The sequence below is a fragment of the Canis aureus genome, chromosome 20, assembly GCF_053574225.1.
Source record: "Canis aureus isolate CA01 chromosome 20, VMU_Caureus_v.1.0, whole genome shotgun sequence".
Taxonomy (NCBI): Eukaryota; Metazoa; Chordata; class Mammalia; order Carnivora; family Canidae; genus Canis; species Canis aureus.
This window is the reverse complement of record NC_135630.1, coordinates 47654686-47677606: the sequence shown is the minus strand read 5'-3', so window position 1 is coordinate 47677606 and position 22921 is coordinate 47654686. Positions and strand designations below refer to the sequence as shown.

The window sequence follows — 22921 nt, the reverse complement described above, 5'->3', positions numbered from 1 at the left end:
TTCCTCATAACACCTCCTGATATTGTTAGCACTTCCCTCAATATACATTTGACAAATCTGATCAGTGGAGCTCTTTGCCTAGGGTGACACAGCTAAAAAATGGTGTGACTCATGTTTTCAAGAACGTTTTACATTGCCTTCTTACCTGGGGAGTCCCTGACTTCGATGCTGTGCACCCAAATGATCCTTTATAGGACCATGTGTGTGGAGCAATTGGTGCTCATAGAGTTTCCAGATTTGATTACTGTCTTAGCATCAGCCCAGGGTTTTTCCTGGAGCTAACTCATATCATAGTTTCACAATACAGAGCTGAATGTGGAGGCTGTGAGGAACCATTTTTTTCCCTCCTTGTCATTTAAGGTCAGGATTGGGTACAGCATGTTGAAATATATATTGTTCACAGCCTTTTTCTGTTCACTGAACTTTCCAATTAGTGTCCACTTAAATGGATGCCGGGGAGAATTTCTTACAAGTCATGGTGTCATGTTGAATTGTGGTGATTATGAAGGCTACGGTGACAGGAAAAGACCAAAGATATTTTTTCTCTCCTCATGTTACTTGGCAAAAACTGGTTGTGAAAAATAAGCCTTAAGTTAAGAATTCTCTGATATAAAAGGACATTAAGCCTTTTTTTTCTTCTTGCCATTTTTTTTGTTGTTGTTAAAAGTCCTTCTAATTTAAATGTTCCATTTCCTTGAGTTTTGTTTTTAAGATTATAGTTGTATATGGCACCCTCAGGGTAATGTTATATTGATTATCAAATGTCTCCAGTGCATTTCTGCTCTTGGTCTATTTAAGTATAGAACAAAATATCTTTCATTCTAAATGTCATTTGCTGTGAGCTATTTTCTTGTACCCAGTTGCTTTCTTTTCCTTTTGTTTATCTTATTTTGCATACACTTTCATTTTTTTATGAAATTGACTATAATATGAGATTATGCTGTGTTCTGAGGGTGAATTTGAACATTAGAACTGATATTTTATTTTGTGACAGAAAGATTAGGGTATTTTTCCCCCTTTTATTCTCCTTCAAAAAAAAAAAGAAATGCCCCAGTCAATGAATAATTTAAGTCCTTGAATTCTGAAGAACATATTTGAGTATTTCATGGTACAGGCATCTTTATTTTATGTTTCTTTCCTCAAGGCAGGAGAGGTACCAGGTATTATAATATGAACTCAATCAGTCATGTCCTTTCCCCGAGCTGCATGGTGATGAGAGTCTCACCTCTAAGAGAATTTAATTCATGGACAGGAAGAGAATTCAAGGAAGGCCGCTGTCACCCTTATTCAATCTCCATTGCATTTTGCATAAGTCTAGGAGCACAGGCTTTCAGCTTCACTCATGTTAAAACCAAGAGGGACAGTTTTCCTATGAAAATACAGTTGTCTCTGGAGTTTTTCTGGGGATCACCAGGTTGAAACCAGGGGTTTGGAATAGGTTGTCTAATTACTTCCCAGCTCAATTAACAGATCAGTGGTAGGAGTGAGATAAGGGAACGTTTCTAAACTTTACTTTGGTTCTGGTCTCTAGATTAATTTTATCAAGATCTATTGTGACATTCTGGCTATCTCAATAAAAAAGAAACATGTGCAGATTATAGGAAAGTGTTAAGTTTACTAATCAGCAATTCAGAATATAATGGTAGCAGAGGATAATTTATATTGAATTGTATTTCCTCCAAAGTTTCAAGGCCATTTCAGGATGTGGCAAGTCACTACTACAGCTAGTTAGTCTGCCTTTTAGAAATGTATTGGGCTTCTTTGTAAATTGGCTGTTTGGAATTTAGGAGCATAACAGTCCATAGAAACATTTTTTTAAAGTTTTTATTTAAATTCCAGTTAGTTGTATGTAACATTAGTTTCAGGTGTACAGTCTAGTCATTTATCCCTTACATACAACACCCAGGCTCATCACAAGTGTTCTCCTTAATACCCATCACCCAGTGCATAGAAACATTATTAAAAATACTGACATAATTCCTAAGCTACCCCACTAACATCTATTTAACTCCCAGTGCAATTGTACTGGCGTATAATAGTACAACAAAACCAAAACCAACAACCACTTACATTTAGAAATGTGTTTGGAGTTCCAGTTGCTTCCATTGTGGCCTTGGCTTTATGATCTGATATTTTCCCTCCACTCCCACCAGCTCCACCACTTCCCCATCTTGCCACAAAGAGAACATTTACCTCTCTATCTCATGCCTTGGAACTCTACATTTAGCTTTTGCTCTGATCTTTCTCAGTTCTTTTCAAATGTTTAGTGTTCCATCTTTCTATCAATTCAAGGCCCTCATTGTGTGTGTGTGTGTGTGTGGTATTAAACTGAAATCAGTGCATCTGCGTTAAGATTTCCAAATCTTAAAAAAACAAAACAAAAAAAGATTTCCAAATCTTTACTCATAATTAATGTTGGCCTATAGAATAAATGTATACATATAGACGTAAACTTGTTAAAATCAAAAGTGAAATTACTACCAATCTAAAACAAAATGACAAAAACAAGGCCCTCATTTTTACTGGCCACTCTAGCTGAAATACTCCCTCTACCATACTTCTATAGGCTAACTTCCATTTGTCCATCACCTTTCTGTAAAAACTTCCATGGTTCCTCCTTCTCATGTTTCAAGTTTATGTTAGATTTATGCATCTTCAAACTGTCCAAAACCTCTGAGATTATAGTTAGTCCAAAGAAGAGAGGGTGACCAGTCTAGCTTCTATATTCACATGGACAGACAACTGCTGTTTCCATTGGTCCTTGGTGGTACTTGTTCTTGATGAGCATTGGCTCTAAAGAGATGTCAGAACATGCTCTTCCACAACCCTGCTCACCTGACAACATACTAATGTGACAATGATGGTGAGACTCCTCCAGGGACTCCCATGTTTGTTTGTTTGTTCTTAAGATTCTATTTATTTATTCATGAGAGACACAAAAAGAGAGGGAGAGACACAGGCAGAGAGAGAAGCAGGCTCCCTGCAGGGAGCCCAATGTGGGACTCGATCCCAGGGCTCTGGGATCACACCTTGAGCCAAAGGCAGACACTCAACCACTGAGCCACCCAGGCATCCCTTCCATGTGTTTTTGAAGAAGGGTGACACCCCAGTGTGAGTGCTAAGCTCAGTCATAACTACCCCACTCTTGGCTCCCAGGATTGGATCTAGTGCTCAGTTTCTTAGTTCATATGGATAGCCCCCTCCCTGAGAAATGAGGTCCCACAGACACCGAGTCATGATTGACCTCACAGATCCAGACTATTCTCTTCCAAATAAGAGAAATTTATTTTCTTTCAGTTGAGGAGGCTGGAAGTTTGAAATCAAGGTGGCAGCAAGACTAATACCCCCTTCTAAGACTCTAGGGAAGAATCCTTCCTTGCCTCTAGCAGTTTCAGATAGTTGACAGCAATCCTTGGAATTACTTGGCTTGTAGATATACCATTCAAATCTTTGCTTTTATCTTTAAATGACTTCCCCACTCTGTGTCTGTGTCCCTGTGTCCAAATTTCCTTCTTATAAAGATACTGGTCATATTGGATTTAGGGCCTATCTTAATTTATCATGACCTTAACTTGATTACATATGCGAAGATCTTATTTCCAAATAAGATCACATTCACAGCTTCATGGTGAACATGAATTTGGGAGAGACACTATTCAACCCAATATAAGCAGTTTCACCCTAAATGTTCAAAATCCAAATGGTCTTATACCTGTTTTCCCATATTCCTATGGAAGATTACTCCTAATAGTTATAAGATTATTCATCCTCATAAAGGAGATTCCCCAAAAGAGATGGGAAGTAAGGAGGCAACTAGAGTACAAAATTTAAGGAGGTGCTCATTCTGTGTCATGCAGGTACAGGGTTGTACTTACATGAGCCTTAAGTTTTGGGTATAGGTGTCTTTTTGCTTTACCCAAGTCCCAACCCTGTTTCCCAAGGCAATATGAGGAATATACCCATGAAAAATGCCAGTTGAGGTGAGCAACATTCCCAGCATCTTTGTAAACAGAAAGAGAAAAAAGTCTATAGTTTTCGTTGGTGTCATGTCATCCTGAGACATAATGATAACAAATGATGGGGTGAATCCTCTGTGTAAGCACTGAACTAAGATCTTTCTATATAAATTATTCTTCATAACCCTAAGAATGTATTATATTGTTCCCATTTTATAGATGCAGAAATATAACTGCAGTTCTCTTTCATTTCATAACAATTTGAATATCATAGTACCTGACACAGCAGATATTCAAAAAAATGTTTGAATGAGAAATCCTGGAATATTCTGAAGAACTTTGTTTAGCTGACCACTAATCACCATGGTTCTTTCTATATTTGCTCAAGCTGCCATAACAAAATACCTTAGTCTGCGTGGCTTAAAAAACTTATCTTGTCATAATTCTAGAGGTTGGGAAGTCTAAGATCAGGATGCTGTCTGATTCAGTTTCTGGTGAGAGCTATCCTCTTGGTTTGTAGATGGTAACTTTCTCACTATGTACTCATATGGTCTTTCCTTGGTAAGAAAGAGAGAGAGAAAGAGAGAGAGAGAGAAGGTGAATGAGAAAGAGAGCTCTCTGGTATCCCTTCTTATAAGGATATTAATCCTGTTCGGTTGGGGCCCTACTTTTGTGATCTCATTTGACCTTAATTATTTCCTTACTCCAAATACACTGCTATGGGGGTTAGAGCTTTAACATATGAATTTTCTGGATACACAAACATAGAGTCTGTAATGCTCTGTGTCAGTTATTGTTATGGACGTTAGCCATGTAAAGATGAATGGGACATCATTTTGTTCTTGAGGAGCTTAGAATCCATGGCAGAATTTCCCAACTTGAGGAACAGGGAAGGAAGATTAGAATTACCTATGGAGCTTCTCCAAAACTAACAGGGAGTCACTTTAGGAACCACTAGATTTTTCATCTTGCAACTTGCTTAACTTAGAAGTACTTTATTTCTTGAGCTCCAAGTCACTCTAGTGCCCAAACCATGAAAATGCTGTTATGCAGATCTCCCTCCCTGTCCAATAACTGAGCTGTGCCTAAGGGCTGCGTAACAACCTCGAATTGTGCTATTTCCTTAATAAAAAAAAGGAGATATTTCAGAACATCCTTCCTCTGAAATCCCTCTGCATTAATTAGCCTTAATTGTGTAAAGTGATTTGATGATTAATTAAAAGCTAATAAATTATTAATATTCTAATAAATAATAATATTCAAAATATGCTAATGATGACTCATATTTATAAACGATTTAATTTTTTAACATAATTTATATTATGTTATAATTTATATTACAAAATCTAATGAAAAACATTATAAGGAACTCTGCACTTTGATTGTGGTTTCATTTTAATCTACATCTCTGATTCACTTTTTTTTGTAAAGCAACTAGTAAGTTTATTATACTGAATAAGTCACAGAGAGAGAGAGAGAGAGAGGAAGTGGGATTTATTTCATGTGTCTAAGATTCTGTGTCGTCAGATCTAGGAGGAGTTGGAGAGAATGGGCTTCCCGAGTTCCCATTTAGCTCCCTAGAATCATAAACAATTCCTTAGACTGTAAGTTTTATAGACTACAATATTCAACATCTAACACGATGCTTAACAAGGGAAGATGCTTAAAAAGTATTTGTTGAATGAGTGAATAAACAAATAGCAAATCTGCGATTTAGCCCTCTTCTTTCTTTATCCTGCTGTTTCTCCAGTGTTGCTGGTGTGAAATGAACTGTTCTCCTCAGAGGAGAAATAGAAATTGTTCAATGGCCTTAGAAGAGGGCCTAACAATGATTCCTTTCTTTATAAACAGAGATCTAAAATGTGTGTTAATAAATAGGTATATACATATTATGAGTATATGCACATATGATATACATACAAAGATAAAATAAAAATAAAGTTATGTATAAAATATATTGAAAATTAAATTTCTTCATTTGGAGTTAATCTTTTGTTATGTTATAGATTGATATCTATTAACAGTAAAGTTCTAGAATCTTGTCCCAACATGTTTTCACACAAAAATAACTCCCTAACTACTGGACAGAAATGAAATGTTTTAGTAGAAAATGCAAGTACAGAACATTGACTTTTCTTTTTTGAAGAGCTGGGAGGGTGGAGAATATAATTGGTTTGGATGTTAATACACTGCCAACTTGCAAAGAGTAAACAACTTTATTTGCTTCCAACATGTGCTTTTATTACTTAGCAGATTCAACCTGTATTTAATCAGATTGCTAAATATTTCTTCTTGTAATGGTATTAGAAAGATAATAATGTCCCTAGGGAGTTTTCCTCAGGCAGGAAGTATTTGCAGGAAAACATACATAGTTATAACATGCTTTTTAATAATTGGACAGGATTTTCCCATCACTCACCCCCTAGGTCCTAGAAATATTTAAAGTAGAACCACAGATTCATTTTGCCTTAGACTTAATATCTATTGATAAGAAGACATGCTAGAAACTAGAAAGGCAAAAATTGTTTTCTTGCCAATCAGTGATGTTTCAATTTAAACTTAAGTTGTTTGGTACATAAAGTGTCTCAGTTACTGCTTGTGATTGATAGGGGTTGTTTTTCAAGTGCTAAACTGTAAAACTATTTTATATAGCTGAAAGATATGGTAATTTTTTTCTCACTGATTTGGAAAAAAAAGTAGTTTAAAAAATAAACTCTGAACTTGCAGAGTTATTTCTGTGGAAATGAAGAAAACAACTTAGGATATTAAGTATTAAAAAATTCACACTGAATCTCGAAGCAATTGTAAAAATGTATTCATATTCCTAGGTAGAGCATTTTCTTTCTTTCTCTCTCCTTTTTTTTTTTTTTTTTTTTTAATAATGAGATGCACCAAGTTTATTTGGGTTAAGTAAAATTTCCCACTTTTAATGTATGCTGGAAAGAAGCTTGTCTTCTATGTTAATGTTTAAAAGGCTAGCAAAAGCAATTTTGTGTTTTGAGAGACTTTTCAGCTTCACTGTGACTATCTGAAGAATGAGAGAAAGATAATGGTTGTGATTTGACTGGGATTGACATTGCCTGCTGGGGGGAGCAGTAGTGATTGTTATTCCTTGGTAAAACTGGACAGAATTAAATTCTGCTTCCTGTCCCACCTTCTGTTCTGGTTTTCCCAGGGTACAATGTAGAACTCAGGAAAGCATTTGAACTATTTCAGTCTCCAGTATCATGTGCCTTAGAAGACCTGTGTCCTTAAGGACTTGTTTTGGAGGAAGCATTGAAGAATCTGAGTGTTGAAATCTGTGAAAATACACTTTAGAGATACTGTCTAATTCTTTTGAGCATAGTCCACAGGTAGGGCCAAAACAACAAGAAAGGTTTGCTCCCATTATGCACCAGTTGTGGTGAGATATGATGGGGAGTGCAACTAGTTAAGGTTTAGTCTCTTCTTCCAAAGAAAGGTGGGGCAGGAATTTATCTGTGAATATGTGAAAAGCAGAAATAAGACAGTAGGGAGAGTTGGGGCCTGAGGTAGTGGAGGATGCCTGCCAAACCCTTTGAATTTAATGTTTACCAATATTGTTCTGACCAAACAGGTTACTCAGTGGCATGATTTTTGACCCCTGGGCTGGCTGTTTGCAACCTTTCATAGAGGGGCATGGGAAAGATAGTCAAGCAACCAACTCCAATACAATGAAATATGTACTATAGTAAACATAAGTTTAAGATGAACTGCTATGGAAGCAGAGAAGAGGCAACAGTTAGTTCTAAGGATATTGGGCATGATCTCAGGGAAAAAAATGACATACGAAGACATACATTGTTTATGTCTTGAAACTAATATTTATTGAGGGCTGACTGTGTCAGACAGTGGTCATATATAATCACATGGGATAGAAAGGAAGGACAGTTTATTCCAGAGAGAAGGGGGGAGACTGAGCAAAAGGTAGGGGAATTTCAATGTGTGTTTTTGCAAATGCCATTGACATTCTGGGGAGAGTAGAGAATACAAACTTGGAGTCATGTTGCAAAGTTTTTAATGTCATTCTAGGCAGAGCTTGGTCACTCAGCAGTCTCAGGAAGTAATTGCATTACCTGGTGAGAGAGTGTAGAGGAAGAAGTCAAATGTGTGGAGGGCAGGACCTTGGAAAGTGGCCAGAAGGCAGAGGAAAGTAGTCATTTTAGATGACTGAGAAGGAACAATTAGCTGGATAGAAGGGAAACCAGATAATAGTTTAGCTAAGCTGGCTTCCATGAAAAAGCTCCATGGAGAGAGAGATGCTTATCCAGCCTCCAGCTTTTCTGGCCCTCCCAGTCCAAGTGCCAGATATGTGAATGAAAATGTTGTCTTGTATTTTCCAGGGCTCATGTGGTGGGTCAGCTCCATGAATTTATCAAGAAGATAACATCCTTGCCCCACTGTCTTACTATTTCTAGGATGTTACCTTCATCTTCATCATTCAAGATGGTACTGTGATGTTCCTGGCAAGAGGATGGAGGAAGGAAGGAAGAAGAAACAAAGAACATACCTCAGCTGCTTAAGGTATGTTTCTGCAAACTTATGGTAGATTCCTATACAAAAATTATGTCTCATTGGTCAGAACTTCTTCACATGACCATATATACTTATAAGGAAGACTGAGAAATGTAATATTTTTCAGAGAAACCCTGTATCCCATAAAAAATCAATTAATATTAAAGATAAGCAGCAGGGGTCTCTCATATTCAAGCAGTGATATTGGGGAAATCAAGATTTCATGTAAGTTCAGGTATTCTTGGAAAAGGGTAAGACTATAAGGGAGTTTTAGCAGTTTATAGATCAAAAATTAAAAAACAGAGACACACACAATCACATTATTATCCCAAGTTATAAGAATTTTGGTTGCTTATCTACTTTTCTGTAAAACTTCCTAATATTTCTAGGTGTTTCTCTCCCCAAATATCTCTGAAGCTCTACAGGGGAATACATAATGTTCAGGAACCATGTCCTGCCATTTCTTCCATGCTGCTTCCTGACAGACCCATATTGACCACTCTTTCTGAGACCTCCATGCCACCATTAGTGAATCTAGAAATCTACAACTTCCTGTCTATTTCTTCCTGTCATGGATGTCATTTGATTTGTCAGCAAATGCTTTCAAACTCCTTCTCTCTTCTATGCTATTGCTTTTAGATGCTCTTAGTTGGAATCTACCTTGAGCCAGACCCTTGCCAGTTCATTGACTTATTGTAATATCTTTGCATGTCAAAGGCAAGGGGGTAAGGTACTCGGATTCATTCTCCTTTTTCTATATAAGTCTTATTTGTTATGTATAATTTGTTTTCACAAATAATTGCAACGAAGAAGGCAGGCTGCTAACTTGGCAGCATCCAATGATGAAATTAATGCACCTGAGTATATTGGAAAAGGCATGATAGAACTCCATGGGTAAGCAGGGCTTAAACCCTCCACCCATCTGCCCCATGTGACACTAGTCATAGAAAGAAGATTTAACAGGAGTTAGAGCAAGGCACTAGGAAAGATCAGTCAGGAAGAAGTAGTATGGCCCGGAAAGGAAAGGTCTATGACAGGGGTGATGAATTGTGATGAATACAGACAATGGACTGAAGAAGCATGTCTTTTGCATGGTAATTATACATCATGAGGAAAAGGATAATGTTTGGGAATGGGATCAGGGTTATCAAAAATAAAGAATACCACCAACAAAAAAATTGGGAGGGCTCCTGAGTTTGGTTACCTTCCTTGTTTTTCCACAAGACCAGTAATATATATAAGCATTTTGAAACTATCCCCCAAAGTATTTTTAATAATTACAAACCATAACTAGTTCAACTTTAATATCAGTTCTAAAGAAATGACAGTTTTCTTGTGCTTTAAAAAAACTATGCTATTAATTAACTACTTTTGAATATATTAGCTTTATTCTAGAGAGATGTTAGAAATTCCCCTACTCTCAAGTATTTTCTTCTGTAAGTGTCCATTGTATGTGTCTTGGGTCTTTAGAATTTTAACCTTTTAATAGGGGTTAATAGAGGAGAAGTTAATTACACTGCATTATGGAATAAAGGGATTGAACATGATTTCATTACTATTTCCACACATAGTAGAATGGTGAACAACGAACCTACCTCCTATTTTGTGGATAGAGAGGAAGGAGGAGAGACTTAGCAGAACAAGGTATCCAAAAACATGATTATGGACAATTGGTAATTGCTACAATTGGAGGAGGTTTTCCCACAGGAAAATCCAATATTCCCTGAGATGATATACCTCGGTCCAGGCAGGAAGCCCTGGGAGAACCGATTCCAAGGGGAACTAAGGATGTAGGTATCAGAACAGCAGTTCTGAGGAGTGTTTATAAGAACAAGGCACTAGGGGTCCCTTGAAGGATACTAAAGGAAACATTCAAGTATACAGAATAAGAAGGAAGGATAAGGTCAGGGCTTTAAAGGATCATAAACTGAATTCATCTGTAAAGTTCTCTATACCTTCTAGAGGGAGTCTCATCAAGTGTAGGGAATTGGGGCTCATTCCATTTCCTGAACCTTGGAGGATTCCATTTTGCTTGACTGGAATTATGACATATTCACTGCTACTTAACCATAAGCACCCTCAGACTTAAAACTGACAACACATTCTCCAGTCTTTTTTGTCTTGTTTTGTCTTGTCTTGTCTTGTCTTGTCTTGTCTTGTCTTGTCTTGTCCTGTCTTGTCTTCTCATCTCTGCTCTCCTCTCTCCTCTCCTCTCCTCTCCTCTCCTCTCCTCTCCTCTCCTCTCTTCTCCTCTTCTCTCACTATGTGATTATGCAACTGTATTGAAAAAAAGACTAATGAATATACTAATAAGTATTATTTGAGTATAAGATTATGCTAAATATGTCATAGCTATTTCTTCATTTAATTCTTAAATCTTAAAACTATTTACATATTAGGAAACTGAAATGGAGGAATTGGGATCTGGGTCATTTTTCTTCAAAGCTCTTAGCACATGAAGTTTTTATATATAAAAATATTGTGTAAACTGCCCCCTCACCCCACAAAGTGGGGCAGTTTCTTACCCTAACTCCCTTACAATCATTCAATTAATGAATTGTTTGATACTTGACATTTTTGAGACTTCCTTTCATGTTGACTATAGCTCATTAGTAATTTACAAGAGAAAGTTCCCTAGTACAGCTGTGCTTTGGGACATCTGTGGGAGATGATACAACATCGTAGATAATTATATAGCCCTCAGCTTCCCATAGATCTTGGTTTAAATCAAGTTTTTCATTATATCAGATGTGTATCCTCAGGAAAGCCACTCATCTTCTCTAAGCCATTTTCCTCATCTGTAAAATAGGGATAATAAATAAAATAGAGTTAGAGGATTAAATGGATGTTGTGTATAAGGAGGTATGGCCCCTGCTTCATGCAGCTTAAAGTCTAGTATGGATAGATAAACAGAAAATCTAATAAAACCAAAATAAAATGAAAGCTATCTATAAGAAATATATATTAACAAATCATAAAGTTCTGTGGAAATAATAACTATTTTATTTGAGACATAAAGGTGGCAAGGTATATGATTAAAATTGTACTCGTGCTTTATCTTAAATACAATGGGAAGTTCTTGAAGGTTTTTAAGAAAAAATGACATCATGAGATTTTCACTTTAAATTGGTCATTTGGTCTGCTGTGTGGAGAATGGATGGAGAAGGGAGAGAGGTGAAAAAGGAAAAAGGACAAATGCTGGAAGGCCAAGTAAGCAAGCAATCAGAATGCTAAGTGAGATGCAGATGGATTTAAGTAATATTTTGGAAGTCAAATTAATAAGACTTTATAATGTACTAAATATAGGAGTCAAGGAGAAGTGATAAGATATTAAGGACAATTCTCAGATTTCTGGTTTTAGCAGTATAGAGTTACGTCTAGAGATGGAGCAGATTTAGTGTGGAAGAAGAATGATCAAGTGATCAGTTTCGGAAAGGCTAAATTTTAGGAACATTTGAGATATTTAAGCATATGTATAGAATGACATCAGGCTCTTATGTCTGAGGTCTGTACTGATATGTACATTCAGGAAGCACCAAATTTGTATGGTTTCATAGCCATGGGAAAGGATCAGATCATTGAAAGAGTGTGTAGAAGAAGAGGGTGGAAAAATTAGCCCTAAAGATACCCAATATTTGAAAGTAAAGGAGCTCTCAAAAGAATAAAAAGTTCTTAAGGGTAACAAAAATAGAAAATGAAGATTTATTGTATGTTTGGCACAATTTTATACTTCAATAAAATGTGGAATTTTCTTTTTCTTATCTAGTTGTATTATTTTTCTAATGAGATGAACATTTCTAGGTGGAGATTATGATTCTTCCTTCTTTGGTGCAAGAGTCCAAGAAATATTTTTGACTGATTTGAGAAAACGAAATGATGAAATAAAGATTGTAACTTATGTCAGAACACGGAAAGTCATCTTTCCTTATATATCAACGCTTATAGTCTTTAATGGACCATTAGAAAGATTTTAACTCATCTCTTAGCATAAACGAGAAGGAAACTTCATAGCAAAACTTTTTTATTCCTTGTCTTCTTAAATCAGATATCTTATTTGTTAGTCGATTAGGGCCATTCAATTGCAATAAAGACTCTAAATCAGAGGTTGACAAAATAGGCAAGTATCTGATTATGTTTCTGGACTTATTCAATGGCTAATCAAAACTATAATCTTTACTTGATTACATGTAAGAGGGGTAACACTTCAGTTCTGTATCAGTTAATCATGAAACCAAAAAAATCTGTTAAAATACTTCATAGCCTTTATACTATCTGCCCACAGGAACAGTAATTACTGAAAGGCAAAAAGAAGAGTAGGGAGAAAGATTATTTCTAAGAGGATTTTAGTTTTAATACTTACTTAAATTATGGCTGTATGATTGTTGAGACAGAGATTTACAGAATAAATGAAAAAGCTTTACTGGAAGATAACACTTAAGTTTAAAAGTAAGAAATATAGGTAGTTGTGCTTATCATCTGACTGTGATGATGCTCTCACCTCTGATTTTCCATCTACTTAATTGGGGGAACTGGACATTCATGGGATGAGCCTTTTAACCAAACAAAAACAAAAATAGCCCCCCTCCCCCAACAAAAACAAAAAATCTTGTTCTTTGGGTACATCTATTGTGTTGCTTTGGGTGAATTCATGTAAATAAATAAATAAATAAATAAATAAATAAATAAATAAATAAATAAAAAATATATATTTATATTTATCTATTTATTTGAGCAAAAGATAGAGCATGAGTGGGGGAGGGGCAGAAGCAGAGGTAGAGAATCTCCAGCAGACTCCCAGCTGAGTGTTGAGCTGGACACTGAGCTCAATCTCACAACCATGAGATTATGACCTGAGTTGAAATCAAGACTTTGATGCTTGACCAACTTAGCCACCCAGGTGTCCCTTTATTGAAGTTTTTTGAACAGTGTATGTATAGCTTCCAAAAAACATGTATATATATATATATATATGATATTTATTGAAGCTTTGTTGTATAAGTATTGATATGTGCATAAATATCTATGTACATACACATGTCATGCAATGTATGTATGCACAGTGTATTACATGCATAGCACGTACATATGTATATGTAATATATTACAATTATAGGATATGTGTATGTGCATTCATATAGATATGTACCCTAGGATAGCTAGAAAATACTAAAAATGATCTTCAGTTATTTAGATTATCTGTACACCAAGGACTTTTCTAGGGAGACAGCTTACATAATTTTTTCTCTATTTTATTTTATTTTTTCAATCTTATTGTTTTATTTATTTATTTTTCTTTCTCCAAATTTTTATTTAAATTCCAGTTAGTTACAATACAGTGGAATGTTAGTTTCAGGTGTAGAATTTAGTGATTCATCGCTTACATACTTAACCTTCCTTCCTTTTTTGACCTGTTTCTCCTTTCATTTTTTCCAAATTTTTGAATGATACATGATAATAGAAAACATCATTGTCTTCTAACTAATTTATAGAATATGCCTCTACTTTTTCATTTTAAATATTATTTTTAAAAATATTTGCTATAATATTAGGGATATCATAGTAGTTCTGGATCTAGAATACCTGAGTACAACTTCCTAGCTGATGAACTTGAACAAGTTTTCCTGAGTCTTTGGGACTCAGTTTCTTGCCTGCAAAATAGAGACGATAAGAGTGCTAATTCTGAAGGGTTATTGTGAAGACTAAACAAGCCTTTTTTCCAATGCTACCCGGGCAGGGATCTACAAGGCATTGTTGTGTTGTTTTGCATTCCCATCCTAACTTAAAGGGAAACTTTCAGAATGTCTGGAGCCCTTAATATCCTACAAATGAAGGAGGAGGACGTCCTCAAATTCCTTAGGTGGCACCAACCTTGACTTCAAATGGAACAGTACATCTACAAAAGGAAAAGTGATAGCATTTACACTGTATATCTGAAAAACCCAGGAAAAGCTTCTGCCAATGGTAGCTCCTACCATCGTTGTGCTGAAAACCCAGCTGACATCAGTGTCATATCATCCAGGAATACTGGCCGGTGAGCTATGTTGAGGTCTGCTGCTGCTACTGGAGTGACTCCTAGGGCTGGCCACTTCGATCCTGGAAACTTCAGTAGCCAGATCCAGGCAGGCTTCCTGGAGCTGAGACTTCTGGTGGTTCCTGACCCCAGGGCTGACCACCAGCCTCTCACAGAGTTGCCTTAGGTTAACCTGCCTACTGTCACTGCGTAACACACTTTCCTCTGCCTTGTGTGGACATTGGCATTCCTTGCAACAACAAGGGCATTCCCTCAGTGGGTCTGATGTGGTGAATGCTGGTCCAGGAAGTTCTGCACATGAGTGGCACCATTTCTGGTGAACGCCCAGGGGATGTCATGCCTGACCTCTGCTTCTACAGAGATCCTGAAGAGATTGAAAAGGAAGAGCAGGCTGCTGCTGAAAAAGGCTGTGACCAAGGAGGAATTTCAGGGTGAAATGGATTGTTCCATTCCTGAATTTACTGCTATTCAACCTGAAGGTGCAGACTGGTGTCTCTCTTTGAAGCAGTAGTGCAATTTAATCTATAAATCTGGGCATAAATATCTCACCAAATTATTACACATTATAATCCAGTATTATTTTATGAATTAGAGATCTTCTTAAAAATCTGAGTTTAATGAAATTATAATCCATTTTTCACTTCTTTGATAATATCTTTAATATCAATTCCTCACTAAACAGAAGTTAGTATTTGGTTGATTTATAAGCATTTAATGTATACACCAGACATACAGAACATAGAAAAATTAGCATTAATTTACAAAAAGTAATCACAGAAGATAGAATATGAAATATATTTTACAAAACTGTTAGATTTGATAAACAATTGTTATTAGAAACAGATTTTTGAGGTGGGTTTCTTGAAAAACTGATAAAAGTTCAGTTTTCAATATTGAATAAAATATTAAAATATGCCCCACAAGAATATGCATAATGACACCATTCATGTAATGCTGCAAAAGTAATGATTTTGTATATTTGTAGTAAGTATTCATATTGGAAGTTCCTTAATAAAAATAGACTATAAAATTTTCTCAAATAACATAAAGATGACAAGAAAAATATTGGTCTCCCAAAAATACATTGAATTTAAGAAGAGTTATGTGTTAGACGATGAGATGTAGTTTAGCTTTTAAAACTATTTATTTTGAAAGCTATGCATAGAAATAGGCTTTTTCAAAACAAGATATTCAGAGAATGTTTTATTGAAATTTATTTGTGACCAATTCAGGTATTCATTAGAAGGTGAAATCTTTGAGGACAGGATTTTTGTCTGTTTTATGCCTTAATATTTCTCTAGCACCTAGGAGAGGGTCTGAAGCATAGCAGGGGCTCCTAGACATTTATTGAACAAATGAATACCTGAACTTATCAATAATCATGCTGACATTTTTCCAGGCTAAACTTATTGGAGCAAAATTAAATGCTATAGAACTTTGAGATCTCAACAATACTGTAGTCTGAATATTAACTATTAACATTGATCAAAAAGAATGCATAAGGAAAACTTTGATCCTGTCCTTCATTAATCCCTAAGCAGATGCAGGATATCTTCCAGTTAGGTTTACGTCCTTGTAAGGTGAGATTTTTATGAAAATGCTGTCTTATAAAACCCAATCTCTACTGTTAAGGAATAAGGGTTGGTTTTTAACTAACAACACAAAAGAGCAGAAGTCCAGGGGCTAGAGTCAAACTCATTGCCCCTTGTAGCTGTCAAAGTCTAAATGAGAGAATTAACCTTTAAAGAAGATTTATTATACTCTAAGCATCCATTCTTACTTCCACACAGTCTTAAACCTATTCCTTTATTAATTACACCAGCATAGAGCTAACCCCTGTAACTGTGAACCAGCCTCACTTCTTTGGTAGAATTGGGCTTTATCATGATGATACCAGCTTAGATTAAGAGTACTACAAGGAATGGCCCTAGGATATTATAACTGTTTTTGTTATGTTTATTATATCATTTGAGGGGATTTTGTTTCAGTTTTCACACCAGGACTAGCTGTTTTTATCTAATGGACCCTATAAATTGTTTGATGGATCAGTTACCATGGTTCTCTGTTAGCTTAGAGATAAACTCCTAGGCCACCTATTACAATGCAATTGTTTTGATGTTAGTGTTCACATGTGTGTATGTGTGTGTGTGTGTGTGTGTGTGTGTGGTGGGGGGGGTGACATTAGCTTCACCTCCAGTACCATTTTATGCCTTATCCTTATTTTGCTTTCTTCTTTCTTAAACACATTAAATGATATTATTTTATTTTATTTTATTTTTAATTTTTATTTATTTATGATAGTCACCCAGAGAGAGAGAGAGAGGCAGAGACACAGGCAGAGGGAGAAGCAGGCTCCATGCAGCGAGCCTGACGTAGGATTCGACCCCGGGTCTCCAGGATCGGGCCCTGGGCCAAAGGCAGGCGCCAAACTGCTGCGCCACCCAGGGATCCCTAAATGATATTATTTTAATAAAATTACTTGTCCTTATAAAGCAAACTTTTAAATAAAATACCTCTTAATTTTGTTTATTTGTAGTTCAAACCTATTCTGATAATGAAGGTAAGTATGGAGAGGAAGGAAAGGCAATCCCAAATAAATAAATGAATAAATAGATAGATAGTATCAAGAAAGAAATAAAAATGAGAACTTTTAGCTGCCTGCCTTTGGTTCTCAGTGCATTCTTAGATCTTGGATCTCCCCAAGGAGTAAGTGATATCAGAATCAGGCATTCCAAGGAACACTTTCCAGTTTGATGGGAAAGTATTTGTTTTGTTTTGTTTTCAAGATTTTATTTATTCATTGAGAGGCTGAGAGAGAGAAAGGCAGAGACATAGGCAGAGGATGAAGTAGGGGGGGTCCCAGAACCCTGGGATCACACCCTGAGCCAAAGGCAGACGCTCAACCACTGAGCCACCCAGGCATCACTGTTTTATTTTCTGTTTTTAAAGATTTTATCTATCATCTATCTATCATCTATCTATCTATCATCTATCTATCATCTATCTATCTATCTATCTATCTATCTATCTATCTAATCTAGTGTATGAGTGGGGGAGGGGCAGAGGAAGAGAGGGAATCTCAAGCAGACTCTCCACTGAACGTGAAGTCCTATGTAGGGCTCAGTCTCATGACCCTGAGATCATGACCTAAGCCAAAATCAAGAATCTGATGCTTAACTGACTGAGCCATCCAGGTTCTCAAGGAAGATAGTTGTAAAGATTTGTCTGAGCCACTAATGTCTGAATCTCTCTTCTGTCTATGATCAAGTCTCATCACACTAAACTTCAGGTTTCTGAATTCTTACTGAGCTGACTCTCATGGTCATCTGAGGAACACTATTATTCACTGCTTAATTACCTGCCCAAATACCACCTCCCAGAATAGGGGTTCAATCTGATAACTGCAGCTTGGGCACATCCACAGATATTATCTTAGCCTCATATCCTGTGCAGGACAAATGAGGCTGGATGTGAGGATGTTGAAAAGGCTTCAGGATAATCTAACTGAGTCAGCAGAAGGGTCAGTCTTCAGGGCCCTAAGGGAAAGCTTAGCAAGGCAGGTTGTAAATGGCCGGGGAGTTTTTGGCAGGGTTGTATTTCTTTGGGACTGGAAGGCAGATGACCTTAAGATTCCTGAGAAGGTTCCAAATAAGTAGTATATTATGGCTTTACTGTACCAAATTCCCCTTTTCCTCCTAAGCACTCAACCAGACACTCCTCATTTACTGAACTCATAAAATTTCCACTAATGGATGGAACTAATTGTTCCCTAGTTTCAGACCTGTGTTCTGCTGCCTCTACTTTTTACTATTAAAAGTAGGATTGGGGCCAAATCATTACAGATGGTGCCAAGGTGTCTAATTATGCACTTGAGAGGTCAAGGAATGCCTTTTTCCCCCTTTCTAAAATGTATGAATCAATTTATATCTTAAAAAGAGTTTAGTTTTGAAGGGCTACATAAAGCCATGATGTTCTCTTCAAATTTTGTTTTCTCTCAATTTAATAAACTCTCTGATTTGAAGCTCTGGTATTATTAAGAAATAATATTGATTTAATGATCTTGAAGTCCTTATCATAGAAAACCATTTCTTGGATTTGTTCATTTGTTAGGTTTTTTCCTCCCAATTTTAAAGTAGGGAACAAGGGAAAATCATTAAGAATATCAGCATTTAGCATGCCGTTGCTCAAATTTTGAATTTTGACATGAAGTAGAGCAGTGTTTCCAGGTAAGGAGGATGAAAGGAAGAGAGGTGATATAAACACAATCTGAATTACCTGGAGAGCTTTGAAAAATACGGTGTTCATTTTCTTTATTTCTTATGGTTTGGGTGAGAGAAATGAGGAAAAGAATGGTAGTAGTGAGCAAGTACTCCTTGTGTATTCCTTTTTTTCTGGTTAGAAAGCATTTGACACTTTGAGATAAGATATTAGCTAATTTGCAAATATTGTTTGTGGTGGGCCTTGACTTATTTGCTTTGAAATCCATTCAGGTTTACTTAGTATCATTCAATACAGAACATGGTGGGGGAGAAGCAATTTCCTGATTTCATGATTTCAAATTCCTCCGGGTAACCTTGACTGCTGTCTCTAGGCCTCCGGCTGCTACTGCTAGTCCTCAGGTTGCTACCCCATCCCATTTGGCTTTCAGCTCTTTCATCACCTGTGATACCAATTCCCTGTATTAACTTTCCTCTGTTTTAAATACTTAGAGTAATTTTTATTTTCCTGCTTCAAACTAAATGATATATCATTATAGCCTTTAATTTGTGCATAAAATAAAGAAAACTAAAATGTGTAAGTAGACCTGCATTAGTTAATATTCATTCAATCATAAGATGGAAAAAAAAAAAAAACAACTTCCTTAAGCAAGATAGTATAGTTAGTGGCTCTCGAAAGTAAAAGACAAAGCATTGTAGTTTAATTTGGAGATCAAATGATGTTACCAGACATAAGCTGATTGGGTGATTTTTTTGTTGTTGTTGTTCCCTATGGATCATCATTACCAATTTTAGTATCGCTTTATCATAACACAAATTCCGAAAGAAGAAAGAACTGACTTCCCTAATAACTACCAGCCTCCTGGAGGCAGCCAATCATGATTGCTGGGCCAGTTCCCCAAGTTCTGCCTCCTTCAGTGATGATGTTTCTATCAGCCCAGATTGCTCCACTTCCTGTTCAGTCTATAGAGCCAGACTCTATCCTTTTCCAGTTTCTATGCTTTTTGACTTTAACAGAGAGATGCTCTCTCACTCTTTTAAAGATTTATTTATTTATTTTTGAGAGAAAGAAAGAGAGAACAAGCCAGAGGGAGAAATAGGGGGAGAGGAAGACAGAGAACCTCAAGCAGACTTCCCATTGAGCACAGAGTCCAGCGAGGGGCTTGATCCCAGAACCCTGAGATCATGACCTGAGCTGAAACTAAGTCAGACACTTAATTGACTGAGCCCCCCCAGGTGCCCCAGAGATGATTCTCTTTGAAGAAGTTGACAGAGCTTGTCATGTGATTTATGAAGTTCAGACAATAGGAAATTAAAAGAACTGCATTTCCTAATGGTTACTACTAGCTCACAATGAACGCATAACCCATAAGGCAATGAAGTGAACAACCATAAGTGAATAACCACATTTTTTTGAAATTTAAATAGGGGCCTTGTTAATTATCCATCCGTAGTAGAAATCTAAGTTATTTAAACCTCAGTGTAATATGCATTCAAATAAAGTCCCCAAATCTGAAAGCAGAATACTAGGCAATAAGACTGGCAAGATTTTAGGGACCAATAAGTAGCACGCTTCTCTTAGTTTCTTGAGTTTTGAGCAAATGTATGTAAATAAATTAAGGAGTCAGAAAGACAGAGGAAAAAAAATACAATTTTTCTTATTGGAAAAGCTGGAATGGTCTTTCTAAAACAGATACACTCACTGCGGGCTATTGATTTATACTCCTAAGTTCCCAAACAGAATGAGATGGCTCTTCAGAATTGCTTCTAGAAGGTAGCTCTTGGTCCTGACCCATGTGTGATTGCCCTCCTGGAACAGCAACAGAGAAAAATGAACTCATCCAGTTAATCCAGAGACAGGAGAAAGGGCCCACATTGAGCGTGCTCAGCTGCCTTTCAGTTTTACCAATGAGATGTCAGTTTTACCTTTGGGAGTGAGTAGAAATTACCAAGTAGTTAGAGGATTTTATTTTCTAGGCTCAGGCTAGAATATTTGGAATAGAAATGATCCCCAGAAATTAGTCCCTTTCTAAATACCTATAAAGTATGTGTAATATTTTTTGATTTAAGAAAGTTTATCATTGGATAAAGGCTCATAAATTTTTTAAAATTTTTTTATTTATTTATGATAATCACAGAGAGAGAGAGGCAGAGACATAGGCAGAGGGAGAAGCAGGCTCCATGCACTGGGAGCCCGACATGGGATTCGATCCCGGGTCTCCAGGATCGTGCCCTGGGCCAAAGGCAGGCGCCAAACCGCTGCGCCACCTAGGGATCCCAAGGCTCACAAATTTAATATATTAAGATGTAAAACACATAGCAAATGACTCCAAAAAAGTCAGCATAATGATTATCAGTTAAGTGAGACTTTAATACCAAATCTTTAGTGGACTTAGCATTAAAAAAAAAAAAAAAAGATTGTGGATAATAGATCAGATCATTAGTATTATTGTCTGGTGATTGTAAAAAGCACAAAATTTTGGAGCTTTATTCTAAAAGCATGGTATATCAATCAAAAGAAATTATTTTCACATTAAATGGTACTTGTTCTCCCACAGGAAATTTAATGTGATTTTACATGACTGATGACACTAAAACCTACATTCATGAAGTAGAGGGACAAAGCTTTTGGTTGAGTAAGTACAACAAAAACCAGAGAGAAAAAATCTTTAAGATCCTGCTCTCTTCTGCTGGGATAATGGGCAGAGATTGAGGCACAACCCTTTCAATTAAGACATTTTCACTTCTTCACAGAGATTTCTGGAAAATGTTTTAACCCCTAAGAATGATTGAAATAAAATTAACGATGTTGAATGGGGACGTAGAGTGTATTTTGCTGTGAGCATGCCACACTTCCCACATGGCTAGGGTCTCAATATTTAAGAAGCCTTAAATGTATAAAATATATATAAAAATATAAAAGTGTGGCCTGAAGCAATATTTATGATTAGCTCCAAATTGTGTTCGCTTTGTTATTGTTGTTGTTGTTAAAGCTTTTTAAGAATGACTTTGTTTTGAAATAACTTCAAAGTTAGAGAAATTTCAAGAATATAGAGAAACTGGTTATATAAACTGCTATATAACCTTTACCCATTGCCTTGATTATTAATGTCTTGCTACATTTATCATTCTCTTTCTGTGTCTGTCTCCCTCATCTTCATATTTACTTATATGTGCCTATATATCAATTTCTATACATGTAAATTTTTCTGAGCCATTTGAAAGTTGCAGATATGATATTTCTTTATCCTGAAATACTTCAGTACATATTTCTTAAGAACAAGGGCATTCTTTGACATAATCATAGTACAGTTATCAAAACTGGATAATTAACTTTGACACAATATTATTATCTAATCTATGGATCTTGTTCAAATATTGCTGATTGAATAAGTACTGTCTTTTATATAGTTGGGCTTTTAGTTCTGACTTTCTCAGACTTCAGACAAAGCATAGATACAGAAAGCAGGATATCCCTGATAGTGACACACAGGTGGCTTTTTCTGTACTTGGATTGCTTGTTGTCTTATATAAATATAAACTTTGAGATGCAATGGGAGTCCCCAAGGCTTGCTTTCAGAGAAGCTTTCCTAATATCTTTTCTAAGTCATAGTTAATGTTAAATAACAGACAAAGATCTCAGGATTCTTTAGGCTTTCTGTCAATTTCTGACCTCCCCATAGACGGTCCCACGGGTACTTCTCAGCAAACACTTCACCCAGTATGAGGCTTCTGCCATTATTTTTTCTGAATTTACTCTGCTTCCCAGGTGTGTCATCCCCTCAATATGTAATACCATACTCCAGTGTTAGTCCATATATTTTGTTGCTTCCTATTTGATTACCTTGAGAGATGTCACTGGGTTTTGTGATCCCACAAATTTGGATGAAACCTGACACGGTGCTCTCAATTCTCTTTCCATGTGAACTATTTCTACATTATGTTCTTTCCCTGCTAAATCCTCCCTCGCCTCCAACACATTCCCATTCCCATTGAGCTCTAAGCCAGTCCTTTGGGCCTGAGATTCCTAATTTACTCTGAAGCTTTTGCTACTCATACTTATCCTATCAGGATGAGGCTGGCTTCATGGTGTAAACCTTCTTAGACCTGTGACACTGATCACTGGGGACCAGCCTATGCATCTCATGTTGTAGAAAATACAGGAAAACTCATGTATCCATATT

General features: G+C 36.4%; 1 protein-coding gene across 1 annotated transcript in view; it reads left to right on the top strand.

The window, feature by feature from the left end:
* LOC144291778 (uncharacterized) overlaps positions 1 to 21659 on the top strand; it is a 141305-nt gene extending 119646 nt beyond the window's left edge. Inside the window, exons 5-6 of the mRNA XM_077861552.1 lie at positions 8393 to 8498; positions 21296 to 21659. Of these exons, the coding sequence (XP_077717678.1) occupies positions 8393 to 8498; positions 21296 to 21323 (134 nt within the window). The 3' untranslated portion in view covers positions 21324 to 21659. The remainder of the gene's footprint in view (positions 1 to 8392; positions 8499 to 21295) is intronic.
* Positions 21660 to 22921: the final 1262 nt, after the last annotated feature.